Here is a 27,745-nt window from a genome sequence, read left to right as displayed (position 1 = left end):
GACCTATGGACCCTCCTGAGTCACTGAGTCGTTCACACAGCACCTGGAGTTGGGGTGCGCAAGGGTTTCCTTTCCCCTGCTGGCACACACTAGTATAGATCTGGAATCTAGCTGGACAGCACTGTGCTGTGGGACTTCAGTGGTGGGGGGCGAGGAGGCGGGGGGGGGGGGGGGGGGGGGTGGGGGGGGGGGGGGGGGGAGAGTGATTTGAGGGGGGGAGGTGCTTGGCCTGACAAAATCAAGTGGGCAATGTGGCAAGGAAACCTGTGCAAGAGGGTGAGGAGGTGCAAGGACTCATGATAGTAGGCAGATAGGCAACGAGGTGGGTGAAGAAGACAGAACAATGGATGGCAGGATGAAGCCTGAGGGGAGGGAAGCTTGACCCCGACAAGTTGCATGAAAAGTTCAAAACAAGGGGTCAAGGGGACATTGTTTACTGGAAGGTGATGGATGAAGAGTCCAGATGCAATGGGTAGAGGTCTAAGTTTGGCATCGACGCCTCATGAGTGATTGGTTCAGCTGGAGGATGGTTAAATTGAGGAACAGATTTCTTGAGAATGCTCGTCTCTTTAATCTGGGTTGTTGACAGCTGGCAAGGTCTGGTGAGGTCAGCTGGGCTGGAAAGAGTAATATGACTGTGCTGGACTGATATTTAGATATGGTTCTGGGACCTTTAAGCCGGTCAGCTGATGGCAGGTAGATAAATCAGTAGCCGCCCCACCAGGACATTTGGAGGGAACCGGCCTATGCATAGTTAATGCGGTTCCAAGCGCAGAATCTGGCGCGCGATCCTGAAATTCTGGCCAGTGGGAAATGTGTCACTGGAGCCGCCCACCACCACACAGTCTCAAAAATGAAAAATTTGCCCATGTTAGTTAGAAGTAATGGCATTCTTACCTGTTAATGCAAACTGACTGTCGATTCCCAGAGTGATCAGCATGAAGAAAAATAAAATGGACCAGAAAGGTGCCGCTGGCAACTGTGTAAGAGCCTCTGGGTAGGCAATGAAAGCCAAACCAAAACCTACAATGGATTAAAATGGTGCAATTAATTACGCTGAAGAGGAAGATACTGTAAACTAATGTCATTTATTTAAAACTTATTAATTACTTTAGAATTCAGACTGTCAGAAAAGTATCTAATTTGTGTGTTCATCCTGAGACCTTATGGTTTCTTTCCATCAGGGTGAGTGATGTCAGTGATGCAGATTGGAGAAAACTCCAGTATTTATCACAGTTATCTGCAGAGTTATCCCTCTATCCTATCCCAACAATGTGCCTCTGTCCCACCCCCAGAAGAGCTTGCAGTAGTGGAACATTTTCGCATTGTCCACCTGTCCTGGAGTCCCTCCGATTAATGTTACTAATTCAATGCTGTTGTCATGGGAATGTCCCTTGAAGAAATGTTTTGTCTTATCACATGACCTTTTAACATGCAGAGAGAGAGAGAGAGAGAGAAGACAAGATGTCTCTGTCTGAATCCAGCTTCCAAATGTGAAAACGGAAGCAGGAAAACACAGAGCCACACAACAGCTCAAAAGTGGAAGTAAAACTCAGAGCCATTGCCCAGCTCCACCCACACAATGACATAACTGAAGCCATTTGATAAGACAAAACATTTCTTAAAGGGACACTCCCATGACATAGTTTTGTGCTTGACGACCTTTGCCCACAAGGACCAGGATGGAGAATAGCTAAATTCTTTTCAAGTAGGACTCTTACAGTCAGCAGTGAGGGAATGTCAGTCCCATTATTGTGAAGTACAAATAGATTGACAGTTAGTGCTGTGATTGTTTCAAATTTAGCACCTTTGTGTTAAAATATCTCCAGTTCAAAACCAGCTCAAAACCAGTGGATGCAGATTGTGTCAACAGAGTGGGATGGTTAAAACTGTTGAGCAAGGAAAGATTTATTTTAAAATTTTGGAAATATTTGAACAGAAGATAGTTTCCGCGATCTCCCGGCCCCATTGGATTGGGCGCGAATACAGGCAGGCCAGTTAGATCGCGGGAGAGGCCGAAATTGGGAAACACGCAGGACGCTAATCGCTCCTGTTGGTGAGATCTGGTTCCCACCGTGACGTGGTGAGAAACCAATAATTACCAATTAAGGTCAAACACTGTACCACTAACGGGATGTACCCCCTATCGAATGGCCTCCCATGATCTAACCACCTCTCCAGCGAGCGGTCACGCGGGCGTGAGCGGTCACGCGGTACACTTATTTAAAAACATGAAGCTGCAGCAATGGCTGCTGTGGGGTTACGAGGAGGTGAGTAGACATTTTCAAAATGGGGCGGTCATCCCAGAGGCACTGGGCTGCGGCCCCATCGGTTGAGGGGGGGGGGGAGGCAACTCGGTTAGGGGGATGGGTCACCATTGGTGAGCAATTCCGGAACCATTAATGAGCTAGCATCGGAGCCATGTGCAACACGAGCGATGACAATGAAAAATGGTGTTGGATTCGCAGGGGAAGGGATTGGCACTCAAGAGGCTGACAAGCTGCAGACGCATATTAGCACTCCACTCCTCAAACACACTCATCATAGCAAACAAAATGGCACTGGTTGCGCTGGAGCACTCCCATCCCATTGATGGGTTGGTTAGGGTAGAGGGTACCTAGGGGGGTGGCCTGGGGGGACATCCATATGACCCCGACCCCAAGGCCCACCTCCTGGCCCCCCCGCTACTTCCACCAGCCAGTGGGGCCGGTGGAGAGGTGAAAAGGGTGAGCAAGCACTGGCTTAGATGTAGGAGGTTTAATTTTCTTACTGTTTGTTCTGAATTTTGCTTTGTCTTTTGTCTGATGGAACTGTTATTGAACTAAAATGTACCCAATTGGATTCCTATGGGTCGGTGTGCCATAAAGCAGGCAATTGTTCCTGTCCAGCATCTCAATCAGGTTGTGAGGCCTGGACACTTTGCCTGAACTCCGGAGCCTTCAACACCACAGAGAGAGCAACCAACATTCAAACAGCCAAGAGCTGGGCCACAGAACTGGTGACATGCGGGCAGAGGGTGGGTGTGTGGACCGGGGTCTGATCCAGGTAATGATTCTAGTGGATGTCTGGGGAATAGAGTCTGGGGTTTAGTGCCTAGGAGCTCCTTCTGTGGCTGCGGGTGCATGTGCAGGACATCTCGGATGGCATCCTGAGGCACGGCAGGGGATGTGAGGGTCGGGGGGGCATGGGGGACCTGAGGGCACCGAAGTGGAAGCCTTAGCTGATTGTCATTCACCTGTCCAATTCCTTACAGATATTTCATTATGGGTGATATTGTGTGCCCCACAGAGGCTGCCCTTGCGGTGCTGGTGGCAGACTAGACGACCAGATGTCAGAGAAGGTGGTGACAAGAATGTCGGCAGAGGCTCTAGATAGTGGCCCATGTGTAGGGCCCCGCCCCACAGTGTGGGGGCTCACCCATCAGGCCAGGGAGGGACACAGAGGAGGAAGGCCAGCGATGCCCCAAGATGCACAGCCATCACTGATCTTTCGAAAGATGACAGACAGCATGTGCTGCAGACGGCAACGCCTCCGCAAGGAGACGGTGTGGCACCTGTGCCACCCACCAACCCATTATCCACCTCCCCCCTCGTGATCGCCCAGTTCCACCCTCCCAGGATCTGTGTCACATTACTCCAGGGTGATGGGCCTGTGTCGGCACTGTCAGCGGGTCCACAAGGCAGAAGGGTGATGATAACCTGTTGTGAGTGGAGCTTTGGTGTTCCTCTAGCTATGGCATAATCTGACTCCAGTTTGTCTGCTGACCGCGAGTTCACACCCACCACGTGCACCAAGGTATGCCTTGGGGTGGGGGCGGGGGGGATGTGGGTGGGCAAGTCTAGTTGTCAGGAGCCCAGGTGGCTGGGCCGGGGAGAGTGCCACTGGGGGTGGGGTGGGGGGGGGGGGGGGGGGGTTCAGGCTGGCCCGCGGTGTGGAATAACCTGGCAAAAACTTCACATGTCTCAGGTGGTTTAATGGTGGACTATCGTGGCCCCCAACTGTCCCTAGCTACCAATAATTGTGTCCTCCCTGTCCCCCAGTGCCCTCGCAGTGATTTTCAATGTGTTTAGCCCACTGTGCACCACCCCTACATTTACCTGTTTCCCCAGCTTTCACCTGAAAGGTTGGGGTAGCCTGCTGCTTAATGCATCCTGTGGCTTTTGATGCACACGCCTTGCCGTACCACCCTATTCCGCACACTGACCCCGAGACGCGCCATTGTCAGGGGGTGTGGAGACGGGAGTGCTGGTGCCCACTGTCGTCACTCGGTCGGGAGGCTTCGGGTCAGCCTCCAACTCTCCCTCCTTCTGAACGGACCCTGGGGTCACTTTGGGATGGAGGGGCCGCTGGATTGAGCTCTGGATGCCCAAGTCATCTGACTCTGTCAGCCCTGGCGGCTCCCCAATGTCTGCACCATGATGCTCTCAGCGATGCCCCTTTATGAGTGGGAAATGCTCTGCAGTGTGTCATGTGGGTGTCCCTTTAATAAATGGGTTCTCTTATCACATGGCTTCAGTGATGTCATTGTGTGGGTGGAGCTGGGCTGTGGCTCTGGGTTTTCGTTTTATTTTTGAGCTGTGAGCTGTTTGTGGCTCTGGGTTTTACTTTTGTTTGCACATTTGGAAGCTGGATAAAGACTGAGAAGTCTTGTGTATGTGTCTCTCTCTCTCTGCATGTTAAAAGGTGTCTCCAGATAACTTGATAATTTATAAGTAATAACTGCTTTCTGGAAGGAATGAAAACCTACTGTTTTATGGTAAAAGGCTGGTCTGGTTTATGGATGTTGTTACTTGATTGAACCAGTAAAGGGAAGTTATTAAGGGTTAAATATAGACTAATGTAGCTGTGTGGGATGTTTATGTTTGTCGTTGATAAAATGCTTACTGTGTGTGTTTATAAAATGTTAACTGAATTCGTAGAATAAACTTCATTTTGTTTAAAAGTGCTCAAGGCCTCTGTTGAATAACACCTGAAAAGTAGGCCCTTGTGCTCCTCGTCACCAAAATTAATGAACAGTTGCAGGTCAGGTGAATTCCATGATATACTTTGGAGTTTTCTAAACCCTGGCCCATAACAAGTGCCTGGCCAATGTTCACCTGCCGCTGGGATGCAGTTCTCAGCGACCTGGACATGCTCTGGAGTGTCTCCCGCTGCCCAGCTGAGAGTGGGACATGACCTGCAGTGCCCCGGCAAGGACTATCTGAGAGAGGGACATGCCCCCCAGTGGCTGGGATATTCTCCACAGCACCTTGGAAAGGTCCACCTGCATGAGGGGCACATCCCCCAGCGATTCGGTCATGCTGCTTTGGCATTTAGCCATGGCTGTCACTGATTGAGCAACGTCTTGGACACCATCACTTATGCTGCTGACGTCCTATTCCAGGCTCGCCAATGTGACTGTCACCTTGGCCGTGTTGGCCTTGGTGCCACGCATTGTTGCCACAACCTCCTGTGCCCGTAGCCTTTGGGACTCCTCCAATTGGTTATGGACCCGCTGGTGTGTCGCTGACATCCCTATCAACTGCATCAGCTCCGGGATAGCCTGGCCCAGAAGCTCAGCATCTGCCTCAGGTGCATCCTGGGATCTTGCAGACCTCTGACTGCTGTCTCCCCTCGCCGTTCTTGCCGCCACCTGATATGCATCTGCTCCCGTATGGTATTCATCAGATTGTGCCCCGGAAGCCTGTCCAGTACTTTCTCCCATGGAGGTGTGTGTGTCTCTGTGCTGGTGGAGGGTGAGGATGCCAGCCGTGATGCATCGATAGTGCCAGCCATGATGCATCGATGGTGTCATCCACGGAGTTTTCCTCCAAGGTATTCTCTAGGGGAAACTTAGGGAGGGGGGCACCGGATGGGCCAGCAATGCTGGATTGCGATCTTGCATGAGAATGGACATGTGGTCAGTGAGAGGGAAGGATCATCATCCTGATATGAACAACTCATCTGTCACATGACATCTGGATGGGGGCCGGTGGATTCTCACCTCTGCGGCATAGGCCAATCTCAATATTAGTGACCGATCTGTCCTCGGCCACCCCCTCTCCCGTCTGTTGTGGGCCAGCCTCTCCTGTGCCAATATACCTGTGCGGCCTCTGTCGTTGACCTTCTTGCGGCACTGGGTGGCAGTCCTCCTTGTCACACTCCAGACGCTGTCGGTTGCTGCCACTTTATCCCAGGCTGCACTGGCTGACCCTACGAGCCACTCGAGGGATGGATTCTATTGCGTCCATTAGTCTTGCAAGGGCGGCATCCCCGAATTGTGGAGCTGGTATGCATGGTGGCATGGCTGAATGCTGTCTGGGCTTTGCCCTGTGGGATCAGTTAAATTGCTGTTCCTCCACGTTAGCGGGGAGCTGCCAGGCGGGGTCTCAGTGAATCAGCCAGCACAACAGTCATTTGCGGTATGAAGCCCGTAGGACAGTGAGGTAATGGCCTCACTGAGTTGGCCTTCGAGAAACACCCGGCATTTCCCGCTCGCTACCACACTTAGAAATTTTTCCTTTAGATCATGCTCAATAAGATTGACTTTGCTTTTACCTGACTGTGCAATCTCTGGAACAAGCTTGTTTTGTACATGAGCCATGTGTCCCAGGATGGAGAAGATGGCAAATCCAGCAAACACACTCGTAGCACAATTAATAACACAGACAATGATGGTATCTGCATAACAGTTATTGTGGAACCTGTTGTAGGATGACAGGGCTGCTATACCTCCCCAACCGACTGACAGTGAAAAAAAAATCTGTGTTGCAGCATCTTTCCAGACCTGGGAAATAGAAGGTGGCATTAATCCGTTGTAAGAACTTTAACATGAGTTTGCTAAATTGGGACAGATAAAACTGCAATAAGTATGAGAAACATATGGGAATCATCACAAAAGCTCAATGCTGACTGAATGAAACTCCCTTTAGCCAATGGAGTCTTCCTTCAATAGTTAGACATTCATTCTGTCTCCCTGTCTACTGAGGAGCTCAAATGCTTTGTGCTGCTAAATTTTTAAGCCACTTATGGTTTGATTTAATTAGGATCACCTTTCGTGAAAGCAGCATAAATTTAAGGTGCAGCAGAAGTCCATCAGAGTTTTATTAATGTTAACAATGCCAATAAATTAGAAACATAGCAGCATAGAAAATTGGTTACATGAATAGGCCATTTGGTTCTTAGAGCCTGCTCCATCATTCCATATGCTCATGGCTGATCCTCTGAGTATCATACTCCTGTGCTCTCCCCATACCTCTTGACACATTTAGTATCTAGAAATATATTTCCTTCTTAAATATACTCAGTGACTTGGCCTCCACACCCTTCTGTGGTAGAGAATTCCACAGGTTCACACCCTCTGAGAGAAGAGGTTTCTTCTCATTTCAGTCCTAATGGCTTATCCCATTTTCTGAGACTGTGACTGCTTGTTCTAGACCCCTCAGCCTCAGGAAACAACATCCCTGCATCAAGTTTGCCCAGCCCTGTCAGAGTTTTAAATGTTTCAATTAGATCCCCTCTCATTCTTCTAATTTACAGTGAATACGGGCCCAGCCTACTCAATTTTTCCCTGTATGACAATCTTGCCATCTCAGGAATCAGTCTGGTGATCCTTTGCTGTACTCCTCTGTAGCAAATATATCCTTTCGTTGAGTCGGAGACCAAAACAGCACATACTCCATGTGTGGTCATATCAAGGCCTTGTACAGCTGCAATAAGACATTCTTGCTCCTGTACTCGTCCTCTTGCATGAAAACCAACATGCCATTTGCCTGCCAAACTGCTTGCCATACCTGCATGCTTGTTTTCAGTGACTGGTACGAGGACCGTTTGTATGCCAACCTATCGGCTTTAACAAAAAGTAATCTAGACTCGAAACGTTAGCTCCTTTCTAACTCCACAGACCTGCTGTCCAGTATTTTCTGTTTTTGTTTCACTATTTAAATAAAACTCTGCCAATCTGCTTCAGTTATGTGGGACTTTTGAAAATCCAAATGCACCACATCCACAAGTTCACCCATGTCTATTCTACTAATTATGTCCTCAAAAAACTTCAATCGGTTTGTCAAACATGACTTCCCTTTTATAAATCCATGTTGATTTTGTCTAATCCCGCTGATATTTTCTAAGTGCCTGTTATCACATCTTTTATAATTGTTTGTAAAATATTTATTGGGGACTTATTTGTTACTTTGTGACCTCCCACATGGATTGATAAGATATTTACATATTTATCCAACAATTTTATTAGTGGATTGTTTACAAGCTGCTAAAAAGAAATGGGAGACATTGTATGTTGTTATATTCTGCCCTGTCCCTTCCAATTCTATTATCTCCCATGAAATATCATCCCGTCATTTCATCCAATTTCAGTCCATTTCTGCTTTCTTATTCCATTCCATCTGCAAATATCCAAATGCTAAGCAGTACAAATTAAAATAATGAACTTTTATTGCTAGGTTTCAGGTTTAACTTCCTTCTCACTCCATCTAATAATATGCAATGACTGAAATTAGTTTCCCCTCAGGTTAACAATGCAAAACAACACAGCTTTTACCTTGAACCTGTCATAAATGAGGAACATAAATAAAAGTGAAACGTGAAGCAAAATGACTGAAGGATGCAGTTGGAGTTCTATGGATTATCCTGGTGTGCTTACCTCCGCATCTCCCAACTTAGTGATGTTTGACTGGTTTCCAATGTAGTATTGAATTCCTTTAAAGGCTCCCTCCAGAGTAATTCCTCGGATCAGGAGGATGATCAGAACCAAATAAGGGAATGTCGCAGTGAAATAAACCACCTGACATGGAGAGTAAATTGTTAGATTTTCCTGCATTGCTGATACAACATTAACTGTATTGAATCCAACTGAATGACAAACTAATAAAGCAGAGAATCTATCATAAATAATTGGAGGAACAATAACTTCTGAAGGCACGTTGGCACAGTAGTTAGCACTGCTGCCTCACGGTGCCAGGGACCCGGGTTCAATTCCTGCTTTGGATGATTGTGTGGAGTTTGTACGTTCTCCCCATATCTGCGTGGGTGTCCTCCGGATGCTCCAGTTTCCTCCCACAGTCCAAAGATGTGCAGGTTAGGTGGATTGGGGCCATGTTAAATTACCCCTAGTGTCCAAAGGATTAGGTGGGGGTACAGGGATAGGGTGGAAGCATGGGCCTAGGTAGAGTGCTGTTTCAGAGAGTTGGTGCAGACCCGATGGGCCAAATGGCCTCCTTCTGCGCTGTAGGAATTCCATGAAACTTTCCTTGAAAGCATATTTAACATTGAATTACATACATAACTTGAATTTAAAACTAGGAGCATGTGTAAGTCAATCGGCCCTTTGAGCCTGCTCTGCCATTCAATATGATCATGGCTAATCCTATATCTTATTGCCATATTTCTGCTTTCTCTCCATAGCCCTTGATGTCATTAAAATCTAAAATATTGGGGTGAATTCTCCGTCTCACCAGCCAAGTATTTCTCGCTGGCACTGGAATTTTCCGTTCGCCGCTCTCCAATGGAATTTCCCAGTGTAGCCACCCCTCACCAGTGGGATACCGCTGGTGGGGGTGTGCTGCCAGCAGAACTAAAAACTCAGCCAGTAGAAAATTTACCCCATTATCTATCTCTTTATTGAATACATTCAGTAAATTGACCTGCACAGCCTTCTGTGATAGTGAATTTCATGGGTTCATGATAGAAATTGGCTATCTAGTTAGCTGTAGATGATATAGATAAAATAACTCATTAAAAGTAATTAACTACATCATATTAACCATGAGAGTGAGGAAAGCCGAATAGCTGGGAACATTTTGCAATTTGCTTGAGATTTACTAGAGACTGGAGGAAAAGTGACGTCAGCTGGCTGAAAGGCCTCATTGTATGAAAGAATGGGCAGTTCCATTTCTATGGAAACAGCCAGGCTAGAGTGATACTTTCTGAGCAAAAAATGTATTTCTCCAATCATGTCTAGATGCATTTGTGGATAAGTTGGAAAATTGGCAGGCGATGGAATGAAAAATTCACACCAACTTATTTCAATACATATCTCTCTCAAAATTGACAGATAGACACTTCGGTTGAATTGAGTGAATTATAAATTAGGTAAAACCAATCAGAGATGAAAAGAAGGCGGGACTTTAAGATAATAATCTCCTTAAAAATCACTTGGTGGGGTGGAAAAATCCATTCCGGAATCAATCTATCACTTTCTGAAACCTATTTCTTTGCTGCTTGCTTTTGCTAAATCGCCATTTTGCTTTTGTTTAAATCAATCAGTAATTTTGTACTGTGTATCATGATTTGAAGAAATAACCAACATTGGTAATTGTATTTTAAACTCAACCACTGTATTCGCTAAAGACAATCAATCTGACCTAAGCTTACCAGCAGACACTAAAGCAGACAAATAACGATCAACGAAACTTTGCCAAAAAGCACAGCCTTAATCTCTGTTATTTGGGAACTAAGAAGGGATACTGCATATCCACGGTTCTGAATAGACACAGAGATCAATCAACTGGCTCTGCGAACAGACGACCACGCCAACTGACGCTGTGGGATGAAAGGAGGGAGGAGTGGACCGAAGCTGCCCAGCCTGTTCCCCCCCTACCCCAGCCCTGGCAGGGCCCACCCTCACACCGCAGCCTGCATGCCATTTCCTACCACCTCTTTCTCTCGCTCAGCAGCTACAATGCCAGGTTCACAACTTTTGAGAGCACAAATGAACCACCTCGTCAGGAGCTCGACCCATCAGAGTCGGTAAATCTCGGAGATCCTGGAGAATAGGGTGTCAGGCCCGCTACTGTACTTTTACCCCGCGCGGCAAGCGAAGCATTAAGCCATTTTCGGGGTGCCGAAGCATCCCGATTCGGTGTTAAACTGGTGCCTACCGCGATTTTGGTGTTGGAAGCTATTCTCCGCCCAATTGTGTTTTGCGATTTCGCAGTCGGCAAATGGAGAATCCCGCCCATGAACTGTTACTTAATTACTGTCGAACCTTTTGGTAAGATTCCTCAATCTGTCCTTTCCTATTTGTACCTCATGCATTCATTGTTGCCTTTATTTAGATCCAGGACCAGAGTTTCGGAGTCGACTTCTTCCCTCTCCACCATAATGAAGAATTTTGTCATATTATGGTAGCAGAGTATGAACCAAACTCACATATGTAAATATGCTCAGCCTGTTCAAAGCCAGAATCAGCCTGCCACATGCTGGTGGGAGGATGCAAATCACCAATTTGTATCCATTTCAATTTGATTAATGGGCTGAAAGCCTAATTCACCTCCCCTCTGTTATGTATCGACCACGACAGTGGGAAATCATCTGGGCGGGCTTTGGTGCATGGCCCTTATGCGGTAGACTCCGAAGTGGGTCGGGGAGGGGGGTGGGGGGAGTGGGGGGGCTAGTGTATAACTGAGGTGCTCCCCAAAGTCCATGGGACGGGCCCTCCAAAATGCAAATTGTGCCACCCCCACAGTGACAGGAAGGGGCAACTTCCCTCCTCAGCACAGGAATAACTCCCCATTAGGCACTCCCATCAGACCCCCTCATCAATCACTCCCACCAGACCCCATCATCAATCACTCCCATCAGACCCCCTCATCAGTCACTCCCATTAGACTCCCACTTCAATCACTCCCATCAGACCCCCCATTAGTCACTCCCATCAGACCCGTTCATCAGTCACCTCCATCAAACCCCCTCATCAGTCACTCCCATCAGACCCCTCATCAGTGACTCCCATCAGACTCCCGTATCAATCACTCCCATCAGACCCCCGCATCAATCACTGCCATCAGACCCCCTCCTCAAACCCCCTCATCAGTCACTCCCATCAGACCCCCTCATCAGTCACTCCCATCAGACCCCCGCATCAATCACCTCCATCAGACCCCCTCATCAGTCACTCCCATCAGACCCCTGCATCAATCACTCCCATCAGACCCCCACATCAATCACTCCCATCAGACCCCCGCATCAATCACTGCCATCAGACCCCCTCCTCAAACCCCCTCATCAGTCACTCCCATCAGACCCCCTCATCAGTCACTCCCATCAAACACCCTCATCAGTCACTCCCATCAAACCCCCTCATCTGTCACTCCCATCAGACCCCCGCATCAATCACTGCCATCAGACCCCCTCCTCAAACCCCCTCATCAATCACCTCCATCAGACCCCCTCATCAGTCACTCCCATCAGACCCCTGCATCAATCACACCCATCAGACCCCCTCATCAATCACTCCCATCAGACCCCCGATTAGTCACTCCCATCAGATCCCCTCATCAGTCACCCGCATCAGACCCCCGCATCAATCACTCCCATCAGACCCCCACATCAATCACTCCCATCAGACCCCCTCATCAGTCTCTCCCATTCGACCTCCTCATCATATCCATTAGTCCCACCATCAGAGATGCCTGACTCAAAGCTGAAGAACGCTGCATTTTCACTTACCCTTCACTAACATGTGCTGCCTTAGATAAATGAGTTTAAAGCAGCAGCTGTACAAGTGTCACCGGATTCGATCCTGGCCAGGGTCAATGTCCATGTGGAGTTTGCACAAATTCCCCGTGTCTCACCCCCACAACCCAAAAACATTTGCAGGGCAGGTGGATTGGTCACATTAAATTGCCCCTTAATTGGTAAATAAAATTGGGTACTCTAAATTGAAATCCTTTGAAATGCAAAACTCCCATTCAATTTCACACAGCAATACATTGCACTAGCCAATGATTGACAGTTTCATTAGTTCAGAGACAGGTACTTGGTCGATTACTTATCAATCTTTCCCTTCATATTTAATAATAATAATCGCTTATTGTCACAAGTAGGCTTCAATAAAGTTACTATGAAAAGCCCCTAGTCGCCACATTCCGGTGCCTGTTCGGGGAGGCTGGTACGGGAATTGAACCCACGCTGCTGGCATTGTTCTGCATTACAAGCAAGCTGTTTAGCCCACTGTGCTAAACCAGCCCCTATTTGGATGCATCTCCATTACCCTGCTTTGATACTAACCACAATTTTATCAACACTCTTGCTGTGATTGACAGTTCCTGCCACATCAAAAGCAGCTAAGTGCTTTCTACTGTGAAAAAGAGGAAGCCATTTTGAGCAGGCGCTTCGACACAGGAATTTTGAAGGAATTTGTCTATGTCTCCTCCATACATACATTAGCATGATAAAGGAGAGGGAAGCGCACCTGGGTGCTGTTCCTAGCGCCAACAAAGCAGGTTTCTGATGGCGGGAGAACTTACTCTCCAGAACAGAGAATCCAACCCTAAATGTGGGTGGGTAGATTGTGATGGGAATTACACCGGATCAACCAACAGGATTCTCACTGGTTTTCCCACCCAAAATGAGGGGATATTTTCCTCATTATCATTTCATTAAACACCTTCATAACAATGTGACTAATTTGTTAAAAAGGCCAATGAACCTTTCTGACCCTGATATCAAACAATTTTAACTGTGGAGTCTCTCCCTTCGTCATAAATTGTTCTCAGAAATTTAAAAATCTAATTTTTAACTTTTCTTGTTTTCTTACTTTTCTTTTCTTCTTTTTCTCTTCATATAATATTTCTCTCCCTTTCTTTATTTCTGTTTCTCTATCTGATTTGTTTCTGATTTATCACTCTTCAGAACGGAGAATCCAACCCTAAACGTGGGTGGGTAGATTGTGATGGGAATTACACCGGATCAACCGATGGGATTTTCACTGGGTCCCCCGTCCAAAGTGAGGGGAAATTGTCACTCTCCATCTTAATTGACCCCCAGATGTTTTCTTAATCCTTAAATCTTACTGGCTCTAGAGGTGCATTGTTACCCCAAAATTCACAAAGATGTCCCATTGCCTTTGGAATGCTGTTATCAGCTCAAATCCCCCACAAGTTATGGTACAACATTGCATTCAAGATTTAGGGTGCAGAAAAATATCTAATCAGCTGTTGTTCCGTCACTCAGGAGAAAAATCTTCACATTCAATTCAGGCCTCCAGGGCTCATGAATTATGGATCTCCCCACTCCCAGTCACTGTTAACATCGCCTATGAAATATACCAGGCCACTTTACAAATGGCTTCTCAATTTGGGTTTTGCTGTTACAGAGATTATTATTTTGTCATTAGGTTTGACTCCAATCATCGCCAATCATGTTACCTTTCCTGAAGATTTGATTCCTTTAGCTAATGCTACCCCAACAATAATCCAGGACAGAAGCAGGCAGAGAGCTAAATACCAGACAATGCCCCCAGTCTCATCGATTGAACTTGAACGCCGCAAAGCCACGTGACTAAATAAAATTAAAAAAAACATCTCATGTCAGGATACTGTTCATTACTCAAAGTTCAGGTTTTAATCAATTATACATGATCTGAAAGATGATGAGAATTATTCAGCATTGGTCGCCACAAATGGGACCAGGTATAACAGCACTTGGGAGTCTCCCAGGTGATCGGAGGCCCCTGGGCAGTTGGCCACTGGGCACTGCCATCCTGGTTGGCTGGCAGTGACAAGGTGCCCAGGTGACATTTTGTCCGCACCAGGGGGACATTCTGCCTCCCCAAAAGGTGAGCTGCGGCATTGGGTAGATCGGGGAGTCGGGGGGTCAGGAGATTGGGGCACTATTTAAAAATGGCATCCCGATCTCTTCTGTAAGGAATGTGACTGAGTGCAGCGTTGGCAGGGCGTTCCCATTGAGGCCCGGAAAAAAAAAGAATGCTGCTAGTGAGGTGTTCTAGCCACTCAAGCCCTCTAATACTGCCCATAACAGGCTCTGTCTTTTTTTCGTTAGATCACACCCAAGCAAAAAACAATACAAAAGCAAAATATTGTAGATGGAAATCTGAAATAAAAAGAGAAAACAATTGAAACACTCAGCAGGTCAGTCAGCATCTGTGGAGAGAGGAGCAGTATTACTGGGAGGATTTATGATTCTCTGATCCCGCGGCCAAGTTCTGACGTCGGCATCAAAAGCGATGCGAGCCACTCCGGCGTCAACGGGCTGCCAGGCCCAGGTATTCACCCCTTCCTGGGGGGCTAGTACGGTGCCGGAGTGGCGTCTGCTGCTCGATAGCCGGTGCACCACGGCAGGTGCGGGTCCGCACATGCGTGCCATGGCCGGCTCGAGTCCGCGTATGCGTGTGGGTTCACGTCTCTGTGCCGGCCCCCAGGCAATATGGCGGAGCCCTATAGAGGCCCAGCGTGGAGGAACATAGGCCCCCCCACGGAATTAGCCCGCCCGCCGATCAGTAGGCCCCGATCGCGGGTCAGGCCACCCTGGAGGCCCCCCTGGAGTCCGATCCCCCCCCCGTCCGTACCCCCACCAGGACGGCACCCGCAGCCAGAACTTCGAGGTCCCGACGGGTAAGACCATACATAACCTACGCCGGCGGGACTCGGCCGAACTCGGCAGGCACTCGGCCCGTCGAGGCGCGGAGAATCGCCGGGGGTGGGAGGGGGCGCTTTCAACGGCCCCCAACCGGCGTGGCGGTGACCCCACGGCCATGGAGAATCGGAGGGACGGCGTCGGAGCGGCGTGGCGCGATTCTCCGATCCGGCGTGGGATCAGCGAATTCCGGCCTATATGTCCACCAATGACAGCGGCAGAATGGCACAGTGGTTAGCACTGCTCCCCCAGAGTGCCAGGGATCCAGGTTCAATTCCAGCATTGGGTACCTCGGTGGAGTTTTCATGGTCTCTTCATAATTGCATGGATTTCCTTTGGGTGCTCCAATATCCTCCCACCCCAAAGGTGGGGTTGCGAGGATAGGATGGGGAATGGGCCTTGGTAGGGTGTTCTTTCAGAGGGCTATTCCAGACCCAATGGGCTGAATGGCCTCCTTCGGCACTGTAGGGATTCTATGGACACTTAAGTTAATTATTACTTAGAGGTCTTGACTTGCCACCACTGTTGGTGAAACTATCATCATGTGGAGAACACGAAAAGTGAACTTCTGTGAGTTACATGTCGTCTCCAGTGGAGTGGTCATGATACAGGGGTGGTGGGACCTCCAAAAAAGCACTCAGTGTCTGATTGATGATCCTAGCATCAGGAAGGGGTCTCCCTTGAGAGACACATCATGGGCTGGATTCTCAGATTCTGAGACTAAGTACTGACGCCGGCGTGGGAACAGTGATGTTTTACGACGGGAAAAACGATGCAAAGCTGCATCGATTCAGCAACTCTAAATGAGCTAGCACCATCGCCACGTGAAATGCAACCGGTTCTATTCAAAACGGCGCTGGCTTCACCTGGCCCATGATAGGCGCACATGAGGCTCACACGTCACAGCTGCACTTAAACAGTCTATTCCCCCACCCATACACAACACAGTCCCAGCCAACAAGATGGCTGGTTGGAGAGCAGCACCACGGTTCAGGGAAGCTGAGCTGGAGACCCTCCTGGATGCGGTGGAGGAGAGGCGGATGACTCTGTACCTTGGCCCGGGAGGAAGGCTACCAGGTGCCGCCATTCGCCCTGCCAGGGCGCAGGTGGCAGAGACGGTCAGCACTGTGGTCAACGTTGTCTGGACTGGCCAGCAGTGCAGGAAGAAACTTCACAACCTCCTCAGGACGGCCAGGGTGATAGACAGTGCTGTGCCCCTGGCACTAACCCCGCCCCCCACCACACGCCCAGAACCCAGCCCCTTCCTCTCCTGCCCCACATTCCAGATGTTTCATTCGGGTTTTGACAATAGGGCATGGGTGGGTTGAGGTCCTGGTGAATGAAAGAGTGAGGTTCCAAATGGAGAAAGTTGTGGCAGATCAGGGTGGTAGGTATGTAACAGTGACAGGGGCATTGGAGGGGAGGTTGATGGCGTTGGTAAGCGTGTATGGTCCCAACTGGGATGATGCAGCATTTGTAAAGAAGGTTTGTGGGGCCATCCCCGAGTTGGATTCACATGAATTGATAGTGGGTGGAGACTGGAACATGGGTGCAGAAGCCAAAATTGCGATCACTTACCCAGTAGGGGGAGCGAAGGCACTGGCTGGGCGGTGGAAATGGGAGGAGTAGGCCCTTGGAGGTTCTTGCACCTGGGGAAGCAGGAGCATTCTTTCTTCTCTTCAGTTCATGAGGCCTATTCGTGGATAGATTTTTTTGTGGTGGGGAAGTCGCTGTTGGCCGGGATCGAGGGTTCGGAATATTTGGCAATTGCGACATCGAGGTCACACAGGGTTGATATGATGTTGGAGAAGAGAACAGTGCAGAGATTGGATGTGGGGCTGTTGGGGGACCGAGGGTTTTGTGATAAGACTGGAAAAGAGATTGAAGAATATGTGCGGTTTAATTGTAAGGTGAGGTCTTGCAGGAGGTGGGATAGGAAACTTTGAAGGGAGTGGTGAGAGGGGAGGTGATATTGTTTAAGGCAAGGGTGGATAAGGAGGAGAGGATAGAGCAACAAAGATTAATATATGAGATGTTGGAAGTTGCCAGGAGGTTTGCAGAGGATGTGGATTCAACACTGTTGGAAAAGAGGAAGGAGTTGCAGGTGAGTTTTGACCGGCCATCCACAAAGCGGTGCGCCAATTGAGGCAAGCAAGGGGAAGTCGACATGTATGGAGAGAAGGCATGCTGGCAGGCCAAGTTCGGAGGGAGGCAGCGGTGAAGAAAATTGTTCAGTTTCGGGATGGAACACGGAAGTTGGTGGTGGCTCCGAATTTTTGAGGAGTTCAATGAGAGGTCGGAACCACCAGTAGAGGATCGGCGAATGCAGGAGTTCCTGGATGGTTTTGAATATACGAGGTTGGGAGAGGAGGATAGGACCACATTGGAGGGGGTGATAGGTGAGCAGAGATAAAGGATGCGATTGGGAGGATGCAGTCGGGGAAAGTAGCAGGGCCAGATTGGTTTCTAGTGGAGTGTCATAAAAATCTACGGATAAGCTGGCGCCACTGATGGTGGGGATGTTTGAGGAGGCGACAGGGAAGGGGATGCTGCCACAAGCTTTGAGGCAGGCATCGATCTCCTTGTTGCTCAAGAAGGACAAGGATCCAACAGAGCGTGGGTCTTATAGGCCCATATCACTTAAGATGCAAAGGTGTTGGCGGGTAGGTTGGAGGAGTGCCTCCCGAAGGTGATTGGGGAAGATCAGACGGAGTTTGTAAGAGGAAGGCAGTTTTCTTCAAACATTAGGAGGGTTCTGAAGGTAGTTATAACACCAGCGGAGGGGAGGGAGACAGAGGTAGTAGTGGCGCTGGACGCCGAGAAGGCATTTGACTGGATAGAGTGGAGATATTTAATGGCGGTTTTGGAGCGGTTTGGGATTGGGCCGTGATTTGTGGATGGGGAAAAATTACTTTACAGGGAGCCAAGGGCAAGTGTCTGCACGAATAGTATGAATTCTGAGTATTTTGCTCTACATCGAGGGGACAGGCAGGGGTGTCCTATGTCCCGCCTGTTGCTTGCGCTTGCGATCGAGCCTTTGGGCATCACGTTGAGAAGTTCTGAGGTGTGGAGGGGGATAGTGCGGAGGGTGGGGGGGGGGGGTTAAGGGTGGAGCATAGGGTATCTTTGTCTGCAGACGAATTGCTCTTGTATGTGTCGGAACCAAGTGCGCAATGGGTGGTACATTGCACCTGCTTCGAGTGTTTGGGTTTTCCTCGGGGAATAAACTAAATTTGGACAAAAGCAAATATTTTGTGGTGTCCTGGTCGAGGATGGGAGCAGGGGGGGGGGGGCGCCATTCTGTAGGGCGGTAACCCACTTTAGATATTGGGGGTGCAGGTGGCACGAGATTGGGGGGATATTCGTAGATATAACATCACTAGTTTGGTGGGGAGGGTTAAAGCGAATTTGGCAAGTTGGGATTGTCTTCCTCTTATCACTGGCAAGTCGGGTGCAAGCAATTAAGTGTATTGCCACCGTTTTGGTTCATTTTTCAGGGCCTGCCGATCATTTTATCAAAGGCGTTTTTAATGAAGTAGAAAAGATGATTACCTAGTTTATTTGGTGAAGTGGGGGGGGGTAAGGTGGCTAGGATTAAGAAGGTGCTGTTGCAGAGAGGGCGGCAGTCAAGGGGGTTGAGTCTCCCAAATTTATTGTATTATTACCGAGTGGTGAATGCTGAGAAGGTGCAGGGCTGGGTTAGAGGGAGGGGCTCCCTCTCGGTTAGAATGGAGGAGTTCACGCAGGAGGTCGGGGTTGAGGGTGTTGGCAACAGCGCCGCTCCCTATGGCCCCAGGGAAATACTCAGGGAGACCGGTGGTAGTGGCGACACTCAAGATCTGGAGGCAGTTGCGCCAGCACTTTAGGTTGTGGGCGGGGTCAAGGGAAATGCTGATTTGAGGGAATCATAGATTTGAACCAGGGAGGTGGGATGGGAATTTCTCGGAGATGGAAGGAGAAGGGAGTTAGGGTATTAAAGGATTTGTTTCTGCGAGGCCGGTTTGCGAAGTTGGAGGAGCTAGGAAAGGATGTGTGTTGGGGCAGGAGGTGAAATTTAGATATATGCACGTCCAAAATTTTGCCAGGAAGGAGGAACAGTTCCGATTGGAAGAGATATTGACGGTGGGGGAATTAGAGAAAGGGGTGGTGTCTGCAATTTATGGTGTTATTCTGGGAGAAGATAAGGTATCACTGGATGGGATTAAGGCAAAGTGGGATGAAGAGGGCATGGAGGAGGGGTTGTGGTGCGAGGTGCTATGGAGGGTGAATGCGTAAACTTCATGCACGAGGTTGGGGCTGATACAATTGAAGGCGGTGTATAGGGAGCACCTCACAAGGGCGAGGGTGAACCTACTTTTTGAGGGGGTGGAGGATGTTTGTGAACGCTGTGGGGGTGGGGGCTCCGGCAAATATCGTCAATATGTTTTGGTCCTGCCCAAAACTGGAGGGGTATTGGTGGGAGGTCTTTCGTGTAATCGCAAAGGTGGTGCACGAGAGACTCAAATCAGGTTTCCTGGAACCATATTCGGGGTGTTGGATTGGCCGGGGCTGGAAGCGGGTGCAGAGGCAGTTGTCTTAGCCTTCTCCTCGCTGCTTGCATGAAGGCAGATTCTGTTGGGGTGGAGGTCGGCTTCTCCGCCCTGCACCTCGGCATGGCGGGGGGAACCCACTGGAGCTCTTAACACTCAAGAAAGTAAAGTTCGAGTTGAGGGGGAGGGTAGAAGGGTTCTACAACTTATGGGTCTTGTTCATCATGCATTTTCATGAGTGGACGACATCGAACATTAGGTGGGGGGGGGGGGGTGGTTTGGAATGTATAAGTTAATGATGATTTTTCATTGGTGTTTTGTATTAGAAATGTTGGAAGCTGTTTGAGGGTGGATGGGATGAGGGGATTGTTGGCTAGGGGATTGCCATTGTATTTGTTGTTAATTGTTCATTATTTGTTGTTGTAAATATGATGAAAATGGTAGGATGGATGGATGGATTTGTTTATTGTCACCGAGGTACAGTGAAAAATATTTTTCATGCGAGCAGCTCAAACAGGCCATTTAGTACATGAAAATAAAATAAAATAAAATAAAAAGAAAATACATAATAGGATAACACAAGGTACACAATGTTAATACATTGACACCTGCATCGGGTGAAGTATACAGGAGTGTCGTATTAAACAGGTCTTCCATATGAGGGTCGTTTAGGAGTCTAGTAACAGCGGAGAAGCTGTTTTTGAATCTGTTTGTGCGTGTTCTCAGACTTTTGTATCTCCTGCCCAATGGAAGAAGTTGGGAGTGAGTAAACCGGGTGGGAGGGGTCTTTGATTGTGCTACCCGCTTTTCCCAGGCAGCGGGAAGTGTAGACAGTCAATGGATGGGAGGCAGGTTTGTGTGATGGACTGGGCTGTGTTCATGACTCTCTGAAGTTTCTTGCGGTCTTGAGCCGAGCATTTGCCATACCAGGCTGTGATAATAGGATCTATTATCCATCACGACTTTTAATGGAATGCCATGTCAAGCAAATACAGGCTTCGCCGCTCTTATGGCAGAGTGAGCAGTTGAATCTGACAACGTTATGGCTTCAGGGTAATTGGAAAAGTAATCAATGATGATTAAATAATCATTCCCTCTGATATAGAACAGGTCCATCCCAACCTTTGACCATAGGTTTGTGACTATTTCACTTGCTACAAAGATTTCTTTACACTGGGATGTTGATGTGTTTGACACTCTTGCACGTTGTTGTCAACATCTCTATTGATGCCTGGCCAATATACTGACTGCCTGGCACATCTTCGATACTTTTCTATCCCTTGATGCCCTTCATGTATCTTTTCCCGAATACTTCTTCTTGGCAGGACGTTATTACAATTCTGTCTCCTTTCATAATACATTTATAACAGTCAGCTCATCCTTGATACCTTGAAAACTGTTGCAACTGCCATTAGGTCATCCTTCTCTTAGGTTTAAAAAATATATATTTTATTAAGGTATTTGCAAAATTTTTATAATAACAAAAACAATAACATTGACATGATAAAATAAACATTTCCCCACCTGACCCAATCTTCACACACCTCAACCACCTAACACCTATCCGCCTGCAACCCCCCCCCCCCCCCCCCCCCCCCCCGCCTTCAGAGTTCAGAGTGCTGCTTCTGCCGACATTTTAATTTTCTCAGAGAAAGTCCAAGTTTTTGATCACCCGTTGAAGTATTGTATCTTTTTCAGTTTCATCCCATATTAACTTTAGCTTTGCATCAGATACAGATCACATTTCTGCGACAAATGTGGCATGTGCTTCCACATTGAGTACGACTTCCGATGCTTTCTCAACATTGTAACTCGTAGTTCTTGACAATGCATCTGCTACAACTAGTTCTTTGCCCGGGGTACAGACTAACGTAAAGTCGTATGTACATAGTTTCATCATCATACGCTGAAGTCTCAGCAGCATGTCATTGCGATCTTTCTTCATTATGTTGACCAGAGGACGATGATCTGTTTCCACAATGAAGTGCGGTAGGCCATTGTGGTAGTATGTATTGGGGGTCATGTGGGACTGGAAGCCCTAATGTCATTGGCTGGCAGATCCCGGGTCCTGGTTGGCCGTTGACCTCATACTCCGCCCTGAAGGCGAAGTATAAGACAGCCATATACATAGTAATGCCCGTTAACAGATCTAGGCATTCTTTCCTTATCTATGCATATCTCTGCTCCATCGGAGTCATAGCACGAGATGCAAGTGGTTTCTATAGACCATTTTCTGCTTTCTGTAATAAAACTGCACCAATGCCATTCTGACTGGCATCAATTGATATTTTTGTTTCCTTCGTGAAATCAAACAATGCGAAGACCGGAGCTGTAGTTGGTGACGATTTCATGTCTTACCACTCAGCTGTACGCTGAGGTGTCCACAGAAATTGAACTTTTTAAAAAATCAGATTTCTTCAAGCTGTTGTTCTGCTGAACAAATTGGGAATAAACTTGCCCATAAAATTAACTATACCCAACATCCGTAGAATTACCTTCTTATCCGTCGGTATTGGCATCTGACCAATGGCATGTATCTTAGCTTGATCTGGTTGTACACCTTCTTTTGATATGACGTCTCCAAGGAATTTTAGTTTTTGGATGCCAAATTGGCACTTTTCTCTGTTCAGCTTTAAACAATAGGAATTAACTCTTGATAGGACTTTCTTAAGCCTTTCAGTGTTCTTCCGGAGTGTTGGGCCATATGATCATTATAATGTCCATCGCACGGTGGAAGATCTCTGAAGCTGATATTATGCCGAAAGATAATCGGTTAAAACAATATAGGCCAAAGGGAGTGTTAAAGGTCCAAACTTTTCTGCTTCCACTGTCCAGAGTAGTTGCCAGAATTCTTGGAAGTTTCCAATTTTGTGAAATACTTGGAATGCACCATTTCTGCTGTTATTTCTTTTTTAGGTCTGGGATAGTGTTCTCTTCTTTTGTTAATATTTAAATCTTTCAGATCGCTACATACTCTTAAGGCCCCATTTGGTTTGTTCATACATACATCCAGTCTGCCGTTCAGTCACCTTCAGTATGATATTGCATTGTAGCGTTCTATTCAGCTCGTCCTTGAGACGGTCTCTTAATGGCGTTGGCACTCTTCTGGCTGAGCATAATTTTTTAGTTTATTGCTGCACGTGAATGGTAAGGTGCCCATTCCACTAAAGACATGCTTGAAGTTGCTCAATATTATCTTTGAGTGAGCCATTTAAATTTCTGGCTGTGTGTATTCTTTATACCAAATTCAATATAATGCATGCATCTACCCCATGACTTGGTATCATCCACAATTTCAAATTCCAATGGCATACAGATGTCACTATTCTGAATCGTGAGGCAGCAGGAACCTTTGGTCACTACTGCGTTCCTGTTGTAGTCTGTCAACCTACAGTTTGATTTTTCAGTGCTTGGAATCTTGTTCACTTGTTTTAGATCTGCCTCTGTGATAAAATTTGCATGTGCACCCATATCCAGCTTGAATGGAACATCAGCCCTATTAATATTAAGTGTTACAGTCCAATCGTTAATTAAATAAGAGAGTTGAAATATTGTTCTATCATCAGTGACCAGTGCATGAACTCTGGTTATCACTTCTACCATGAAATTATCCTGCAGAGTAAACCTAGAGGAATCATTATTTGAGGTTAACATTTCTTCTTCATGTCCTTCATTTTGTATACTCTGTACCTTTTTATATGGAAGATTTTTCAGAGTTGTTTGCTGGTATTGCTCAAGTAAAACGGCATTGTGAGGCAAAATGATTGAACTTGCATCGGGAGCAGGACAATTTGTTCTAGTGGGCGTGGCCACTAGAACATGTGCATGTCATCACGCTGGTGATGTCACTTTAAAATTGGCTGCCATCAGTGGCGCGCTGCCTTCTGAATTGCGCCACACGTTTTCCGCGTTCGTGCCTTTTTCTTCAGCCCTGAACTCTGCATATTCGTTTGCGGCTTTCTCACTGGCCTTGCAAAGATTTATGGCTTTTTCTAACGGCAAAATTGGTCTTCTTAGTAATCTTTCTCAGATCATTATGTATACCAAACACTATTTGATCCCACAACATCGAATCCGCAACGGAAGACAAATCACAGGACTGCTCTCTCATTCATAAATCAGTTATAAACGTATCTAGCGATTCTCCTTTCAGCTGCAGCCTTTTTCTAAACATACGTTTGCTTCATTCACATGCGCATTCAATGAACATCCAAATTGTCAAATTTTTTCTTATCCTCACTGTCTGCGAATTCAAAGGAATTAAATAATTCAAATGCCTGCGGTCCAGTGAAATTGAGGAGGAGCGCGATCCTACGATGATCGGGAGCCGATTCTAACGCGGAGGCAGATAAAAAAAAACATCAAATTGCTGTTTGAAATTTTTCCAGTTTAGATTTAGTTTACCGGTCATCCTAAAGTGTTCTGGCTTTTTCAGACTTTCCACCTTACGATCAGTAGCTTGGTACTGTCTCCGAGATCTGTGATTATTCTTTTCTTCTCAGAAGTTAAACTCATTTTCTAAACTCACTGCTTACTTTTAGGAACACACCCCTGATACCATGTGGTGTTCTTTGTGATCCGGTCATCAGGACGGATGTTGTAGTGTTCACAAAGACCACAGAAGCTAAGGTCACTGACAAAGCTAATTTTTATTTACACTTCTTATTAAAGCTCGACCACTTACTCCTTTAGTAAACAATAATCCAGTAATCTACAATCTACACTCTAACACTAGTCTCTACACTCTATGTATAAACTGTACTCTACACTCTCTCACTGCTCCTCTCCAGCCTTCTCCCTGAAGCCTGTGAGTCAGTGCTTTATACAGTTCTGCATCTAGAGTGAAGGTGTCCAAGGCATTGCGCAGTTGGTGACGGCCATGGCCAAGGAGCTCGGCAGAATGTCCGACTCGCTGGATGTCACCCAGCACCAGGCCGATCTTGATGAGTTTCTGCAGGACATGTCCCGTTCTCAATTGGGCATGGCCGAGGCGCTGTGGAGCTTTTCCCAGTCGCAGGTGGACATTGGGCGGCACGATAGCACAGAGGTTAGCATTGTTGCTTCACAGCGGCAGAGTACCGGCTTCGATTCCCAGCTTGGGTCAATGTGTGGAGTCTGCGCGTTCTCCCCGTGTCTATTCCCTAGCTCCTCATAGCTAATGCCCTCCACACCAGGCAACATTCTGGTAAATCTCTTCTGCACCCTCTTTAAAGCCTCCACATCCTTCTGGTGGTGTGGCGACCAGAATTGAACACTATACTCCAAGTGTGGCCTAACTAAGGTTCTATACAGCTGCAACATGACTTGCCAATTCTTATACTCAATGCCCTGGCCAATGAAGGCAAGCATGCCGTATGCTTTCTTGACTACCTTCTCTATCTGTGTTGCCCCTTTCAGTGACCTGTGGACCTGTACACCTAGAGCTCTCTGACTTGCAATACTCTTGAGGGTTCTACCATTCACTGTATATTCCCTACCTGCATTAGACCTTCCAAAATGCATTACTTCACATTTGTCCGGATTAAACTCCATCTGCCATGTCTCCGCCCAAGTCTCCAAACAATCTAAATCCTGCTGTATCCTCTGACAGTCCTCATCGCTATCCGCAATTCCACCAACCTTTGTGTCGTCTGCAAACTTACTAATCAGCCCAGTTACATTTTCCTCCAAATCATTTACATATACTATGAACAGCAAAGGTCCCAGCACTGATCCCTGCGGAACACCACTAGTCACAGCCCTCCAATTAGAAAAGCATCCTTCCATTGCTACTCTCTGCCTTCTATGACCTAGCCAGTTCTGTATCCACCTTGCCAGCTCACCCCTGATCCCGTGTGACTTCACCTTTTGTACTAGTCTACCATGAGGGACCTTGTCAAAGGCCTTACTGAAGTCCATATAGACAACATCCACTGCCCTACCTGCATCAATCATCTTTGTGACCTCCTCGAAAAACTCTATCAAGTTAGTGAGACACGACTTCCCCTTCACAAAACCATGCTGCCTCTCACAATACGTCCCTTTGCTTCCAAATTGGAGTAGATCCTGTCTCGAAGAATTCTCTCCAGTAATTTCCCTACCACTGACGTAAGGCTCACTGGCCTGTAGTTCCCTGAATTATCCTTGCTACCCTTCTTAAACAGAGGAACAACATTGGCTATTCTCCAGTCCTCCGGGACATCACCTGAAGACAGTGAGGATCCAAAGATTTCTGTCAAGGCCTCAGCAATTTCCTCTCTAGCCTCCTTCAGTATTCTGGGGTAGATCCCATCAGGCCCTGGGGACGTATCTCCCTGAAAATTTTTCAAGACTCCCAACACCTCGTCTTTTTGGATCTCAATGTGACCCAAGCTATCTACACACCCTTCTCCAGACTCAACATCTACCAATTCCTTCTCTTTGGTGAATACTGATGCAAAGTATTCATTTAGTACCTCGCCCATTTCCTCTGACTCCACACATAGATTCCCTTGCCTATCCTTCAGTGGGCCAACCCTTTCCCTGGCTACCCTCTTGCTTTACGTGTAAAAAGCCTTGGGATTTTCCTTAACCCTATTTTCCAATGACTTTTCATGACCCCTTCTAGCCCTCCTGACTCTTTGCTTAAGTACCTTCCTACTTTCCTTATATTCCACACAGGCTTCGTCTGTTCCCAGCCTTTTAGCCCTGACAAATGCCTCCTTTTTCTTTTTGACGAGGCCTACGATATCTCTCATTATCCAAGGTTCCAGAAAATTGCGGTATTTATCCTTCTTCCACATAGGAACATGCCGGTCCTGAATTCCTTTCAACTGACACTTGAAAGCCTCCCACATGTCAGATGTTGATTTACCATCAAACATCCGCCCCCAATCTAGGTTCTTCAGTTCCCACCTAATATTGTTATAATTAGCCTTCCCCCAATTTAGCATATTCACCCTAGGACCACTCTTATCCTTGTCCACCGGCACTTTAAGACCAAAATCGTAATTGTGGTCACTGTTCCCAAAATGTTCCCCTACTGAAACTTCTACCACCTGGCTGGGCTCATTCCCCAATACCAGGTCCAGTACAGCCCCTTCCCTAGTTGGACTGTCTACATATTAGAACATAGAACATAGAACAATACAGCGCAGTACAGGCCCTTCGGCCCACGATGATGCACCGAAACAAAAGCCATCCAACCTACACTATGCCATTATCATCCATATGTTTATCCAATAAACTTTTAAATGCCCTCAATGTTGGCGAGTTCACCACTGTAGCAGGTAGGGCATTCCACGGCCTCACTACTCTTTGCGTAAAGAACCTACCTCTGACCTCTGTCCTATATCTATTACCCCTCAGTTTAAAGTTATGTCCCCTCGTGCCAGCCATATCCAACCGCGGGAGAAGGCTCTCACTGTCCACCCTATCCAACCCCCTGATCATTTTGTATGCCTCTATTAAGTCTCCTCTTAACCTTCTTCTCTCCAACGAAAACAACCTCAAGTCCATCAGCCTTTCCTCATAAGATTTTCCCTCCATACCAGGCAACATCCTGGTAAATCTCCTCTGCACCCGCTGCAAAGCCTCCACGTCCTTCCTATAATGCGGTGACCAGAACTGTACGCAATACTCCAAATGCGGCCGTACCAGAGTTCTGTACAGCTGCAACATGACCTCCCGACTCCGGAACTCAATCCCTCTACCAATAAAGGCCAACACTCCATAGGCCTTCTTCGCAACCCTATCAACCTGGGTGGCAACTTTCAGGGATCTATATTGTTTTAAGAAGCGCTCCTGGATGCTCCTTACAAATTCTGCCCCGTCTAAGCCCCTGGCACTAAGTGAGTCCCAGTCAATATTGGGGAAGTTGAAGTCCC

General features: G+C 47.4%; 1 protein-coding gene across 1 annotated transcript in view; it reads right to left on the bottom strand.

Moving 5' to 3' along the window:
* LOC140420930 (sodium- and chloride-dependent neutral and basic amino acid transporter B(0+)-like) overlaps window positions 1–27,745 on the bottom strand; it is a 242,665-nt gene that overhangs the window by 78,575 nt on the left and 136,345 nt on the right. The window contains exons 6-9 of the mRNA XM_072505092.1: window positions 14,145–14,277; window positions 8,639–8,779; window positions 6,538–6,766; window positions 898–1,023 (exon numbers count right to left, since the gene is read on the bottom strand). Coding sequence (XP_072361193.1) covers window positions 898–1,023; window positions 6,538–6,766; window positions 8,639–8,779; window positions 14,145–14,277 — 629 coding nt within the window. The remainder of the gene's footprint in view (window positions 1–897; window positions 1,024–6,537; window positions 6,767–8,638; window positions 8,780–14,144; window positions 14,278–27,745) is intronic.

The sequence above is a fragment of the Scyliorhinus torazame genome, chromosome 5 (genome assembly GCF_047496885.1).
Source record: "Scyliorhinus torazame isolate Kashiwa2021f chromosome 5, sScyTor2.1, whole genome shotgun sequence".
Lineage (NCBI taxonomy): Eukaryota > Metazoa > Chordata > Chondrichthyes > Carcharhiniformes > Scyliorhinidae > Scyliorhinus > Scyliorhinus torazame.
The sequence above is the reverse complement of the archived record's forward strand: the minus strand, read 5'-3'. Positions and strand labels throughout refer to the sequence as shown.